General features: G+C 39.5%; 1 protein-coding gene across 3 annotated transcripts in view; it reads left to right on the forward strand.

Moving 5' to 3' along the window:
• TTN (titin) overlaps positions 1-15,546 on the forward strand; it is a 330,648-nt gene that overhangs the window by 131,070 nt on the left and 184,032 nt on the right. For all 3 annotated transcript variants that reach the window (XM_075000777.1, XM_075000778.1, XM_075000779.1), the window contains 19 exons: positions 62-340; positions 1,237-1,524; positions 1,657-1,935; positions 2,024-2,302; positions 2,393-2,671; positions 3,292-3,579; positions 3,740-4,027; positions 4,577-4,867; positions 7,256-7,543; positions 8,814-8,906; positions 9,022-9,307; positions 11,771-11,954; positions 12,312-12,401; positions 12,502-12,769; positions 12,869-13,129; positions 13,729-13,938; positions 14,037-14,114; positions 14,218-14,244; positions 15,133-15,174. In XM_075000777.1, the coding sequence (XP_074856878.1) occupies positions 62-340; positions 1,237-1,524; positions 1,657-1,935; positions 2,024-2,302; positions 2,393-2,671; positions 3,292-3,579; positions 3,740-4,027; positions 4,577-4,867; positions 7,256-7,543; positions 8,814-8,906; positions 9,022-9,307; positions 11,771-11,954; positions 12,312-12,401; positions 12,502-12,769; positions 12,869-13,129; positions 13,729-13,938; positions 14,037-14,114; positions 14,218-14,244; positions 15,133-15,174 (4,098 nt within the window). The remainder of the gene's footprint in view (positions 1-61; positions 341-1,236; positions 1,525-1,656; positions 1,936-2,023; positions 2,303-2,392; positions 2,672-3,291; positions 3,580-3,739; positions 4,028-4,576; positions 4,868-7,255; positions 7,544-8,813; positions 8,907-9,021; positions 9,308-11,770; positions 11,955-12,311; positions 12,402-12,501; positions 12,770-12,868; positions 13,130-13,728; positions 13,939-14,036; positions 14,115-14,217; positions 14,245-15,132; positions 15,175-15,546) is intronic.

A 15,546-nucleotide genomic window follows, 5' to 3' on the forward strand; every position in this document is an offset into this window, starting at 1 on the left:
CAAACTGATTACATCTTCTGTCTTGTAGTCAAACATGGCTGTGATTTGCATCTCATTTCAGAACCTGCAGTCATTGTAGAGAAGCCAGGCCCAATGAAAGTCACCTCTGGAGACTCGTGTACTCTGGAATGCACAGTGGACGGCACACCAGAGCTTACTGCCAGGTGGTTTAAGAATGGGAAGGAGCTGTCTACTGATCGCAAATACCAAATTAGCTTCGTCAACAAAGTGTCCGGGCTTAAGATCCTTAATGCAAGAGTAGAAGATAGTGGGGAATATATTTTTGAGGTGAAAAACAGTGTTGGTAAAAGCAGATGCACAGCTTCAGTGCGTGTTTCAGGTTAGTCGATTAACTTGTGAATTATCTTTGGTTCTAAAATTTGTTTAATAGGTGTTGCACAGCACACTGTTTCCTTTGGTATCAAGTCAGGCTGCTTCCAATCTGGGAATACTCACTGATAACGTAACTTTAGCTGCACTACATGGGCTTGTTAGCTTTGTAGATATCACAGAGAGTGAAAGTAGGTTGAGACCTGCCTCACATTTCTCGTTCTTGGAAGTATGAGGATGTTGCTAAGGTTCAGTCTCATCAACTAAGTTTTCATGTCCCATGTGGTGTGGTAACTGTTGTTCTTCTTATAAGTAAATGTTAAAAAAAACACATGGAGAAAGATCACCCTCCGATGGCGTGGAGGATGTCTTTAGAGTGTACACCACAACCCTCTCTTGTGTTCTCTCACGCTATGTCTAGATTACCAAGAACAGTCGGCAAATGATAAGCAAATTGCACAATGCATTTGAATATCTTTTGCCGACAGTTCTGTCGGGAGAGGCTTTTTTGACATTTGCCCCATCCACATGGGGCTAAATATCAGAAAAAACCCTTTGTCAAAACATCCCTTCTTCCTCATGGAACAAGGGGCACAGGGATGCCAACAAAACGCTCCCATCCAGTAGATCTCTGCCAGCCGGTCTGCAGTCTGGGTGCGTGCTCTGTTGACATGACTTCTGTCAAAGACAACATTTCAGAAATTTTGTTGACAGAGTCTTGCAGTCTAGACATAGCCTCAGTGTCTCAAGCCTCAATTAGTTGACGTGCAGACTTTGTTTGAATTCTCCCAGGCTAGCATAGAAGTGCAAAAGAGAAGCAGATATGTTTCTCCTAGATGCCTGGAAAACATCTACTTTTTAAATTATAATGATGTAATATTTATAGCTGTGTTTTATCCTGTACAGATCGCATTTTGCCACCTTCTTTCACGAGAAAACTGAAAGACACTAATGCTCTTTGTGGCTCTTCTGTTGTACTGGACTGCAAAGTGTCTGGGTCACCACCTTTTTCTGTCTCCTGGTTTCATGACGGACATGACATCACCAGTGGAGACAAGTATCAGATGACCCTTACAGACAATACTTGCTCTTTAAAAGTTAATGCAATTAAGGAATCTGATATGGGAACTTACTCATGCACAGCTAGTAACGTAGCTGGCTCTGATGAATGCAGTGCATATTTGACAGTTCGAGGTTAGTGTGCAGCATTTTACATTTTTTTGATCTGTTACATTTTTCTAATTATCAATAGTGTGTATTGGAATATTTTACTCTGCATCTAAATGCTGAAGTGCTTATTGTGCTTCTGTGTAATCTGTATTTTAGAACCTCCGTCTTTCGTAAAGAAACCTGATCCCCTGCAAGTTTTATCTGGAGCAAACATAACTTTTACCAGCATCATACAGGGCACCCATCCGTTGGATGTTAAATGGTTTAAAGGTAGTGTTGAGTTAGTACCAGGACATACATGCAACATCTCTTTGGAAAATTCAGTTGCAGAACTGGAGCTGTTTGATGTTCAGCCACACCAAAGTGGAGACTATACCTGTGTTGTCACTAACGAGGCTGGCAAAGTTTCTTGCACCACACAGCTGTTTGTAAAAGGTTTGTCAAGCTTCCTATTCCCCATGTTTCTCTTTAAAAATCTCTTGGTGACTACCTTTAACTTTTATGTGCATATTCCTCATTATAGAGCCAGCCAAATTTGTGAAAAAACTGAATAACCTCAGTGTAGAGAAAGGAAAGCCATTAATTCTGGAATGCACATACTCTGGAACTCCACCAATTACTGTTGTATGGAAGAAAAGTGGATTCAAAGTAGTTCATTCTGCAAAATGCAGCATAACCACCACAGAAACATCTGCTATACTGGAAGTTCCCATTAGCAAAATAGAAGACCAGGGACAGTACACTTGCCACATTGAGAATGACTCTGGACGAGATACTTGTCAAGCTGATGTTTCAGTATTAGGTGTGCCCTTGTTCCACACAACTCCTTTCTATTTTAATAGTCATTGTGGTATTTATCTTTTGGTACTAATTGTGCATTTTTGTTCCTTAGAACCACCTTATTTTGTTACACGCTTGGAACATGCTCAGGTGACTGTTGGGGATTCTGCATCCTTACAATGCCAAGTGGCTGGCACACCAGAAATTACTGTATCGTGGTACAAAGGAGACACAAAACTAAGAGCAACACCTACCTCTAAAATGTACTTTAAGAACAACGTTGCCACTTTGGTCTTCAGCCAGGTGGATACTGGAGAAAGTGGGAAATATATCTGCAAAGCAGAAAACAGTGTTGGAGAAGCTTCTTCATCAGCTTTGCTTTCTGTTCAAGGTGAATATTTTGTGTCATGCATTTCAGAAAAGAAAAGTCTTTCCTTAGGAACACGAAGTGCCTTTACACAACCAGATAGAGACTACCCATGTCAAGAGACCCTGCAGCATTTATTAATTTTAGAAGTGAATGCCTGGCTGGGAAGAATTGCCTGGTGCTTGTTGTAAGACTCAGTGCCTTCTGTGTCTTCCCCTTCAATTTATTGCATGTCAACAGTTATTCTTCTAGCTCTTTTCAGTGAGGAAAATGAGAGGCTGTTAATCAAACATTACAGATTAGTTCTGTCCTTATTTCCTACTTTGGAACCACATGGACTAAAGGAGATGGGAAGGTGCAACTGGTCAGACTCTTCCTGATAGCCCTGGGCAGGGCACTCTTTATACATCAGTCTCCAAACTAAGTGATCTAGCATATAATCTCTTTGGCCTTCTGGGGGCCTTTTACTGTTTTATATTAGGCAAGGTGGTTAAAACCAATACCTGGATCTTGCAGTATCTTCTTGCATGTCTGCCTAACTAAATCACAATACAGTATCATTTTAGGTAGTGCTTATTTGAGAATGTACCAAGACATCGATATCTTCCCAAAGCTTTCATTGTGTAATACTTCTTTCTTTCCAGAGCGTAAATTTCCTCCTTCATTTACACAAACATTAAGAGACATTCATGAAACTATTGGTTTGCCAGTTACATTTGATTGTGGTATTACTGGATCAGACCCTATTAAAGTATCCTGGTCTAAAGATGGCGTATCTATCCGAGATGGCTACAATGTGAAAACATCATTCCTAAATAATGTAGCAATGCTCCAGGTTTTGCAGACAGACAAAAGTCTTGCTGGCCAATACACTTGTACAGCTTCCAATCCTTTTGGGACTGCTTCTTCCAGTGCCAAGCTTGTGCTTACAGGTGGGTTGGTTATTAAATCTTTGCCCTTTAACATCACCAGCTCATTTTTCAAGTTCCATCTCAACTTAAAATAATAGATGGACATTTGTGTAGCAGTACACTTCAAACCAATTAAGCCTTTTAAAGCTATACGTGTTTTTCTGTTTTTATCATACTGCAGAAGGGAAGAATCCTCCATTGTTTGACATTCCACTTTCGCCTGTGGATGCTTTTGCTGGAGAAAATGCTGAATTTGAATGCCATATTTCGGGAACTCAACCAATTAAAGTCACATGGACAAAAAATAACCAAGAGATACGGAGTGGAAGAAAGTACCAGATCAGTTATGTGGACAACACAGCTTATTTGACAGTTCTGAATATTGACAATGCAGACTCTGGAACGTATACATGCCAGGCTAGCAATGAAGTTGGAAAGGACTCTTGCACAGCTCAGCTAAGTATTAAAGGTATTAACTGATCTATATGTATGTTGTGCGCAATTAATTAATTTGTTTCTAAAATAAATAAATCTTCTTTTCAATACATGGATTATAAAATGTGTACTGAAGTTTCTTTCAGAAGGAATTGAAAGTTCTTTGAAGGACATTATTGGGAGAATTGTGGAGAAGAAATAATGCTTTCCTCAATGTACTTTTCTTTGAAAGTTGATAGACTTTTTCATCTTCAGTGATTTATAGAAAAATGTTTTATTTCTTGTTCCTTATACATGGGGTCATGATTTTGTTTGAAATGGTATCTTTGTTAATAACATTTAAGTGATTTTTATTAATTTTTAAAGAGTAAAACTGCACCTTTGCACATTGTGGTGTTTTGCTGTCCCAAGAATGGTTTTCATTGTGTACTTTTTGACTAAATAAATAAATAATTTCATTTCAAATAGATGTAAACCATTTTTAACAACATATAACCATGAAAGGTATTTTTTGAAATGTCTCCTACTGAATATTTTATCTTAAATTTCTTTAGAATTTAAGGAATGCATTCATTTCTTACAGAACGAAAAATTCCACCTAGTTTTACAAAGAAACCATCTGAAACAGTAGAAGAAACAGAAGGATACACCCTGAAACTTGAGGGCCGTGTTTCTGGTTCTCAGCCTCTGACTGTTGCTTGGTATAAAAACAATCAAGAAATCTATCCGAGTCCTAACTGTGAAATGTCGTTCTTAAAGAACACCGTACTTCTTCAAATTAAGAGTGCAGGGCAGGCTGATGCTGGCTTATACACCTGCAAAGTATCCAATGAAGCAGGGAGTGTATTATGCACTTCTTCTGTTGTCATTAAAGGTTAGTTATTTTCATGTTTTGTTGCTCTTTAGTATTAGTTTTCTTCATCAACAAGTTCACTGTCAATATACATCTTCCAAATCTATTTGAATAATTCTCAGTAGGAGTCTTCTCTTTAGTCCATGTATAATCATATTTGGAGAATGTTAAATTCAGTAAAATTTACACAATGAAATAATGGCTCCAGTTCCTGCTTTAGATACACTAGCACAACTCTCATGAGCTTCAGTGTGAGTTCTGTATCTCCAGATAGAATTTGGGCATAGTGTTTCTACATCTGAGAATGAGATGTAAATAGCATATAACAAAATAGTGATTGCTTTCCTGTATGTTTCCACGTTTTAGTTAGTGGACAGTATTACACAAACCTCACTACTATTGACATATATTCATAGCAAATAATAACCCAGTGCTGCTCATGTTAAATGTGGGTAAAAGTTTGCAACATGCCATAATTATTTATGGCAATTAAGCTACAGACCACAACTGGAATATTTGTCCGTAAGGTGTGACAAATTTTTCCAGGCAGTGTCAGTATTTCTCAAAAATAACTGAAACCATTTACCTACTTATGAAAGAGCTGGAGCCTTCTGTGGGGACAGGGGAAGGGTGTTTGTACTGTAACTTTTTGCATACTGTCCTTCGGGAGCTACCTTGCATACATAATCCTGATTTATTATGGGACTTTGGAAGTAACTATGATTCCTGAGCATAGTACATATTTTGTGAATAATTTGTGTAGTTCTTATATGTATACTGCAAACTGTTTGCTCCATTGTGAGTCTTTTTCTTGTACATTTGCAGTTCTCCTTTTTGCCTTCATCTACTAGATTACTTATAAAAATGAGCCTATGTTGCCACTTCATTTGAACGTCCATTGATGTTTTGCATAGAATGAACAAAGTAAACTGTGCAAAGGATGGTTTCAATTTGGCCCATGTTTTCACCTGTGCAACTCTCACTGAAATTAAGTAGATTGTCCAGGTCCACCTGAGGGAAGAGTTCTGACTTACATTTGCTTCCAGTACATGGTTTGCTTTCTTAAAGCAAAGAAATACTGTGATTGGTCCAACACCATGATCTGGCTTTCAAAACTGCTGGGCACCTGATTCACTTAGTGATTTTATTTGGAATTGTGGGTGCTCAGCTCCTCCACACATCAAGAGCCATAGAACAAATCTCCTGCCCCTGCCAAATAGGGCAACCAAACTGTGGGGTGGCCAAGTTACATGTGGCTGATCTCCAGTTGGGGCCAGAAACCCCTCAGGCCATTTTATTTTCCTGTATGTGCAATCATGATATTCCAAGCTCATCTCTTCCCATTATGTTGCTTGTTATGTTATATCAGGGCCATGTCCACACTCACAAAAAACTTCGAAAAGGCCATGCTAATGGCCAAATCGAAGAATACTAATGAGGCGCCGAAATGAGTATCGGCTGATAGGAATAAGGGGATTTCGATGTTTGTGGGGTCCTTTGGAGAAGGACCCCCATGTAGAAGAGCTGTGGGTGAGTGAACCTCAGCACTTTCGAAATGCCACAGCCGGTGACATGCTAATATGCATTTCAGTGCTTCATTAGTATTCTTCAATTTGGCCATTAGCATGGCAATTTTGAAGTTTTTTGTAAGTGTAGACGTATCCCAGGTGTCATTGTGAGATATTATATGTTGTGACCTAAGATATACATTTAATACATGGTAGATATTTAAAATCTGTAATATTTGTTTCTTTTTGCCCACATTAATGTAAATAAATTTGTTCTCATATCTATTTCACTAATTGCATTATCTTCATTCCTCACTCTTTCTATTAAGGATATCCAGAATAGGATTGAGATAAACAGCAAAGTTAAGCTATTCTTCTGACTTTTTAGGTTATAGTCAGATTAATGACACCTTAAAATATATGATGATGATAATGAGGTAACCAATTATATCTGGTGTGAACTACACATTAAGATTGCAAAAACAAATCAGCCTGAACATTTAGTAATATAAGAATATGAGGTCCCATAATATCCATCAAATTTCTATTCATTTTCTTTTTAAGTAAAGCCAGTTTTGCTTTTCAAGATGTGTAGCTTTTCATTCATTGTTGGGCGGATCTGAACAAATTTAAACTACTACTTTGAAAGAAGATAGAATACAGAAATATCTCTCCTTACAGTCTTGCGAAACACTACTTTGTCTATACTATTTTATTGTCTAATGCTATGTAGCATTAGTATTCTCAAAAATCAGACTTTTATCTATCAAAACACATTATCATTCTTTTACTGATAGATATGAATGACCTTTTAGAGTAAAGATTTCATTTATTTATGGGTTTTTCCCTTATGCTCATAACATACATTTTTCTTGATTATTTCCTTATTTTCCAATTCCAGAACCAAAAAAGCCACCAGTGTTTGACCAGCCTCTTAAACCAGAGACAATAGCAGAAGGAGAGAATTTACAGCTCAGCTGCCACGTCCAGGGATCCCAGCCAATCAGGATTCAGTGGCTGAAGGCTGGGAGAGAAATAAAAACTTCAGATAAATGCAATATTAGCTTTGCTAATGGAACAGCTCTTTTGGAATTCACGGCAGTTACTAAAACTGATTCAGGCGAATATGTGTGCAAAGCTACCAATGTAGCTGGAAGTGACTCTTGCAAGTCAAAAGTGACCGTGAAAGGTATAGTAAAAGAGAAAAATCAGGTCATGGGATGACAAAGTAAAAGAAATCTACAATGACTGCATCTTTGTTTTCTGTGAATTAAGTGGTTCATGATCAAACAGAAAATAACCCATGTCTGTTCTTACTTTATAAAATATCACATAATCTGAAATATTGGTCTGATGGTCACATTGTGTTTAATGATAATTAATACAGCCCCAAAAATATACATTTGGGGATCTGTGTCAAATGAACTGTAGATCCCTTCCTTGAGGGTTTAGAATTGAACCTTGCAGACAAAACGAAGAGTATGAGCCAAGATCAAGATAACAGAGTGGAGCCACAATGCCTGGAGCATCCATGTTTCATGGGGAAGATGGGGTTTAGACATCTCTTGCAGACCATTAGTGAGGGAGCTTGGTACATTGTCCAGGAGAGTGCTTCATGCCTGTGTGACACCATGAGACACAGTAAAGTCTAGAGTGAGCCAGCCAGAAAGACAGGCGGGTAAGGAAGAAGGCATTAAAAAGAATTATTTGTCTAGCTGAGATGCTGCTGTGCAATTAATTGGTCTGGGCTGTCTCAGCTTCAACCCACACTACCCTCTGACTCGACTGGAATTAATACAGCATGAAGATGATGAGATTCTCTGTCTTTCACAAAGAGGCATTATGTCATGACCAATGCTATAGAGTCTGAACTCCTCACAGTAATTAATATACTAAGGTGGCATCACGTCTATAATGGAGGCAGTAGTAGGGCTACAGCAGTTGAGTAAGTTTAAATTTCTCTGTGTAGGGTGACCATAATTCTTAGAAACTTTGTAGGCCAAGATTTTAGGAAAGAAGTGCTAAATTGAAGCCCCTTTTGTATTGTCCTGATTTGAGAGTTTCTGAGTAACCAACTAATTAACAATTTGGAAAATCAAATCACTCATGTATGTATCCAGGTTAAGATGTGAAAGCTGCTAAAGTTATCCATTGGGAAAATCTTAGAACCTGATTCTAATGTCATTTATATTTGCAAGGTATAACAGGAATCAGAAACAACCTATGGTGTCTTCTTTCATCTTAGGGATCAAATTACAACTTTATGTAAAGTCCTCAGAAAGTCTTTGGCAATTTTCTTGCACACAAGGACTATATATGCTGCTTTAGTAAATTAATTCTGCTATAATAAAAATATCCTAATAGTACATCCCTTCCAATTCAGGGGAGTGAAAAAAGTTGTTATGGCTCAAAAGTGAGCTGTTCTATTAACAGCCAAATTCCTTAAACCTGTTTTCCAGAGAAAACCGTGGCCGCACCAGCAGTTAAGAAAGCACCTGTAGACGGAAAGCTGTACTTTATCTCAGAGCCTCAGAATCTCAGGATTGTGGAAAGTAAGCTCATTTTCCCTTAAAGTACCAACTTCTCTATTTGTTGTATTGGCAGTGTGATATCTCCTGCAGTGTTAGGCACGAGAGATGGATTTATTGATTTTGTATTTTTCTGTAGAGAGCACTGCGGTATTTATTGCTAAAGTTGGAGGGGATCCAGTTCCAACTGTTAAATGGACTAAGGGAAAGTGGAGACAGCTCAATCGGGGAGGTCGTATTTTCATCCAGCAGAGGGGAGATGAAGCCAAACTAGAAATAAAGGATACAACAAAAACCGATTCTGGACAGTACAGATGCATAGCTTTTAATGAACATGGTGAAATTGAGACCAGTATTGAACTTCAGGTTGAAGAACGTAAAAAGGAAGAAGTGATTGAAGGAGATCTAAGAGCAAAACTCAAGAGGTAGATATAAGAATTTTTTCTAGCTCACTCTGTACTCTCTACAGTGGGGGGATGCTCTCACTGTATCTGTGGCTACGTCTACACTATGAGATAAATTTAAGGCAGTTAGCTTAGTATTACAACATCACCATCTTCACTTTAAATACCATTAGCTTGATTTAGGGAGCATTAATATCAATATCATAAGGTCACCGAAACCAGCTGAGTGTAGTGTCAAGTTCCAATCTAAAAGTTTGAAAGAAAGCTAATGTGGAAGCGCCATGTTTTTAAATCAAATGATTGGGTCCAGAGGTGCCCCATTTGTATCCCACAGCTCCCCAAAGCACTCTGCTCTGTCCGCTTCCATCTCTGCTGCTCTCCGGATGCACAGGAATTAGGTAACAGGAAGACTGTGAATTTCAATTCAGGACCAGGAAGCCCTTGGCTGTGGGGTCATGTGCTATGAGAGGCTGAGAAACATTTTTCTTTCTTTGCTATTAGTGCTGTGAGCACATCTACCCATTACAAATAGCCCCAACACAGAGTTTGTGGTTCTGTCTCTACTTCTGCTAGCTGAGCACTTGGTATTTTTTTCTGCGCTGCCTGGTGACAGGTGCTGCCCCACTGTACCATCTGGCAGCAAGGCTGTTGTGGGGGTAATGCTTGTATGAGAGGCCAAGAAACTTCTTCTGAGCAGTTTACATTTGTGCGCCTCCCCTTCGTCCCCCACAGGTGCCATGCAGTCAAAGTCCTTCCCATGCCCAACCACATCATGTGGCTAGCCCCCAGCTCAATACAAGGAAGTGCCTGCCATTCAGTACTGACCATGCTTCCAGGTAGCACCATGTCCTAAATTGCACACGGTGAGGGCTCCAGGCAGGAAATATTTTCAGGGGCTTGCAGCTACCAGGGGGAAGTCTCCCCCCAGCAGCTAAGACTTGCAGGGCCTGGCTGCCACCCAAGGGGAACTCCTCAACTGGCCTTCCACCCAACCTCCCCCCACACTCCCCACTCCAGAGTAAGGAAACTGGGGGCTAGCTGTTGCAAGGGGTAAGTCTCCCCCAGCAGCTAAGACTTGCAGCGCCTGGCTGCTGGCTGGGGGGAACATCTCAACTGGCCTTCCACCCAACCCCTCTCATACCCCCGCCAGAACAAGGAAAATCAGGACCAGCTATTACCTAGGAGAAGTCTCCCCTGGCAGCTACAAATTGCAGGGCCCGGCTGCCTCCCAGGGAACAGTTCAAGTGGCTCTCAAGCCACAGACCCCAAACCCCCACTGCCCAAAAAGATTTTCAGGGACCATGTCAATTGGCTATTCAACCTCCCAAATACCAAACCCCCCAACAATGGCAATGAAATTTGGCAAGCCCCATCCCACATCCCCCATGTTGGCCATGTCTGTGTGGTGAAGGGGGAAGCCAAAAATCTTTTTTCCTAGCCTTTTCTATCATCTTTGTCTTTCCTCTGACTCTGGACCCTTTCAAGCAGGGAAGAGTGGGTGGAGGTCCAGTTGAGAAGACACAGACTGCTGGGAGATCCCAGGGCACAGAAGCACACGGCACAGAATAATGCACTGGGAAGCCAAAAACCATGCCTCACCAAATCTCTTTTTTCAAAACTTCACTATCTACCCTTTCTTCAAGCTTTGCATTGTTCCTGTATTATTTTCAGGGTTCAGATGTATTCAGGGCATGGGGCGGGGGGGACGCAACAGTGGGTGGAGGGCCAGCTGAGAAGACACATGCTTGCTGCTTCTTATAAAGTTTTTCATAATTCAGTTGCAGCTATCATTTTAAAAAGCAATTCCATTACAGAAGCAAGAGATTTCTTTTAATTTGTCCATCTTTGTTGATGCCCTACATATTCTTCCTTCCACCTGGAAATGTGGATGTTTGCTTACCACAGGAGGGGAGTGAGGGCACTGCAATGTGGGAAGATGTCAAATACCCACAATCTCTTGTGGGGCATTTTTTTTCCCATGCAGCACCAGCAAGCTTATCCAGAATGCTATGGGGATGAAGGAACTGGGGGATAGTTTCCATAATACACTGCTGCAACAATCAGTGTTTGCCAGCTGAGTGTAGCAGCAATATCAACTTTGTAGGGAGTGCGTGGGGAGGTGAAGATACTTAAATTCAAATTTATAAAACCCAGTGTTACAAAATCTATTTTAATACATTTGAATTTATCTCTTAGTGTAGACATAGCCTCTGACTCAAATGTATTCATAATGTATTGAAGAGATTGACACCAATTATATGTAAGTCTAGATCCTAGTTATTCTTATTTCTGTCAGTCTCAGGGTAGACCAAGAATCCCCTTGAAGTCATGAATAGTGAGCATTTCTGTGCCTAATCGTTTGGAGGAGAAGGCCCCTCCAGCACCTGAAGGCTTGCTCTACACCAAACAAGCAAATTCTCAAAAGATTCTCTTGGAAAGGAGAAATATTAGCATGTGTTCTAATGAATCTCATTACTTAAATAGCACTCCAACCAAAAAGAAGGAAGAGGAGGAAGAGAAACCCATTGATATCATGGAAATTCTTAAAAATGTTGATCCTAAAGAATATGAGAAGTATGCTCTCATGTATGGAATTACAGATTTCCGTGGCCTCCTGCAAGCCTTTGAGCTGCTAAAACAAAGCCAAGAGGAAGAAAGTCATAGGCTGGTAAGACCTAATTAGATTGTGGCATTGGGAATGTTAAGAGTAACATGGTTTCTGGGAACACTATTGAGTCTTAATTCTGGCACTGCTGAAAGAGATTCTGATTCCGATATGGAGCTACTTGTGTCACTCCCCTAATTCTCAGTATGCTCAAGCAATGGGTGAGATAGTGTCCAAATAAGTCCTATCACCATCTCTTTGCCCAGAGGTTCAAGTGATCTGTGGGTTTCCAGGTGGTTCAGTTAGAGAGACAGATGATTCTGCAGACTTGCTCGCGGTGGTAGAGATGATAAAAACATGGATCCTAGTTATTTCATAATAGTGTTACTTCATGTTAAGCCATATCCCATCTTTCCACAGGAAATTGAAGTCACAGAGAGAACTCGCAAAGGAGAGCAGGGATTGGAAGAACTTGTGTCACTTATTCATCAAAGAGTCACACAGACAGAGGTGACGTGATGACTTTGGCTTGAAAGTAAAACACTTAATTACATGATAGAAAATGTGATGTTGAAATGAAAACTGAACCCTTTAAATTAATATTTTCCAGCCTATCACTCTCATCAGGGATATTGAAAACCAGACTGTTTTAGCAGATGAGGATGCTGTCTTCGAATGTGAAATTAAGATTAATTATCCTGAGATCAAACTCTCCTGGTACAAAGGCACTCAAAAATTGGACTCGAATGAAAAATATGACATAAGAATTAAAGGTGATCTGCATATACTCAGAATCAAGAACTGCCAACCTGCAGATCAGGGAAATTTCAGAGTTGTCTGTGGTCCGCATATTGCTAGTGCTAAACTAACTGTGATTGGTAAGTGTATTTTTAAAGTTTCTGTTTGAAAGTAATTTATATATGTTAATTTCACACTCTCAGATATTTACTAAAATATATATTTTAACATAATAACAGCACCAGCCGTTGAACGGGATCTTCATGATACTGCTTTCAAGGAAGGACGAACATGCACCCTGATTTGTCAGTTCTCTATCCCAAATGCCAAATCTCAGTGGTATAGAAATGGAAAAGCCATTAAGATAGGAGGGAGATATTCAACACAAGTCTCAGAGAAAACACACAAACTAATCATCAAAGATGTTAGAACAGAAGACCAGGGGCAGTATACCTGCAAGCTTCACAATCTAGAAACAACTGCAGATCTAACCATTGAAGGTTTGTAAGCAGATGGAAATCTCTTTGTTATGCTACTTTTAAAAGTTTCTGGATGCTCAGTTAACAGAAGAGATTGGAAGTAGTTTACGAATATTTTCAAGTTTGAAGATGGACCTGAGGAAACAGTCTTCCGATTCATTCCTTTGAAGGAGATACCTCTGCCAGGATAATCGAGTAATATTTTATCTGTATAATTAATGTGATCCATTACCCTGAATCACTTTCCTCTGAGTTATATTTATTCTATTTAGTCTGCTCTTTCTGAGGTATTTGTATTTTCTTCATATTTCAGACTTTCAGTTTGCCTATACACGAAGAATTCTTTCTCTTTTCTTGATTGTCTTAATGACTACTCTTGAATAATCTTCTTATGGCAATACTCTTGTGTCTTCTTAACTTCACTCCTAAGTAGAAGACTGAAATTCAGGAGATAGAATGATGAATACACATTTCTTTGTATTTCTTTTTCTTCATTTTCTTTTTCAATATCCTAGTAAATGTTGGTTGTTCCTTGATGGATTCACAAGAAGTTGTATAAACAAACAAAGATCTACCACAACAAGGATAACTAATATATTTTTGTTTTGTTTCCAAACCAGCTGAGCCCATTCAGTTCACAAAAAGCATACAGAATATAGTGGTGAGTGAACACCAGTCTGCAACCTTTGAGTGTGAGGTTTCTTTTGATGACGCAGTAGTGACATGGTATAAAGGCTCCGTTGAACTTAAAGAGAGTCGTAAATACAGCTTTAGAAGTGAAGGTCGCTGTCATTATATGACTATCCACAATGTCACTGCACAAGATGAAGGTAACCTTAATGGGGTGTTTCCATTATCACTTTTTTCTCATTGTTTACTTTCTTAATGTGGAACAGGAAATGTATATTGAAATACTTCCATGTTCCAGGTGTGTATTCTGTAATTGCTCGTCTTGAACCAAGGGGTGAAGCAAGAAGCACTGCAGAGCTCTATCTGACAACCAAAGGTTAGTGAACATAGTAAATAGATTTGTATCTATGTAAAACAACTGAAATATTGTGCTGGAGAGTGAAATCCATTCTAAATGCAAATTTATTGTTCTTTTGCAGAAATGAAACTGGAAGTGAAGCCACCAGGTAAAGAAAAAATTATGACCATGTCTATGAATCATAAGGCACTAATGTAATTTTCTGCCCGCATGTATTTTTCTGTCTTTCCTATTTCTGGATTTGGTTTTAGTAAACCAAGGCTAATAAACTGAGAAGGGAATTTCAGATCATAAAGGAGGATTTTTCCCATAGGCACCAATTGTGAATGTTGAACTCCACAATTAGTGAGGAATTTATTGGCTTGGGGTTCTTTTGCACATTGTGGGAAGTCGTCTTTTCCCCTTCCTTTGGGGCTGAGAGTGGACAGCGAATTGGGGATGGACTTCCAAAGCAGTATGCTAAAGATCAGGGAGGAGGTAAAAAGCAATTAAATATCCATCAACATATCCTAGTCAAGGAAAGTGGTTGTTCTAGTTGCACTCGCTAATCTTCCTTTCTATTGGGGGTGGGGGGGAGGATTTGTGTGAGGGAGTGAGAGAGAAGAGAGAATATAATCTGAAATACTATATATTCTGGACTTTAAAAAAAAACCCAGAATATAGCGATTTAGGGAGTGATGCAGTTGAAATGTTAATAGAATTCAGTGTGTGCAATTTGACTAAACTATCATTTCGGAGGAGGACATGACAACGACGTGTGTATTGTTATTATTTAAAATCAAAAGAGAGTGAAAAATTGAATAAGGTGGACCAAGAGGATATAAACAGGTGAAATGGGTGAAACTGAAGAGAGGAGATATAGTCTGAATATTTCCTGATGTTGAGAATTAACACCCTGCAAGCAGTTTCCTTTGGGAGGACGTGGAATTCCTCTCTCTTGAGTCATTTAAATTTTGTCTTTAGAAAAGACTGTGACCCAGTCCTAGACATCAGAATCTCTGCTTTCCACACATTTCTGTATATTTTGATTTTCTAGATGTTCCTGATGCCAGAGTTGCAATTGAAGCACAAGCTGAAGGTAAGATGAATAACCAGAACTTATAGTGGGATTGCTCTTTAAAATATAGGCAAAGGTAGAGTGAAAATGTTGAAGATTCGAGAACCTCAAAGAAAATCTGGGATTGAGCAGTATCGAATTCACCCATCTCTTTCCAATGCTTGAATACTCTGAATGTGCTGGGGAGGGCAGTGAGAATGGTACTTCGCACGCTGGGTGTTCAATACCACCCACTGACTTAAATAATTATTAGGGAAGACTGGCCGAGTAGATGTAAGTGTGGGAATGGTCTTGCTTTGGAGAAAGGAGAATTTTCCTGGCTTCTGTACTACCCTGGGGAATCAGGCAGTAAAAAGATCTGTGCCCACGTGTGAGCTCCACAGTGTGCCTGCC

This window comes from Carettochelys insculpta, chromosome 8 (assembly GCF_033958435.1).
Source record: "Carettochelys insculpta isolate YL-2023 chromosome 8, ASM3395843v1, whole genome shotgun sequence".
NCBI lineage: Eukaryota > Metazoa > Chordata > Testudines > Carettochelyidae > Carettochelys > Carettochelys insculpta.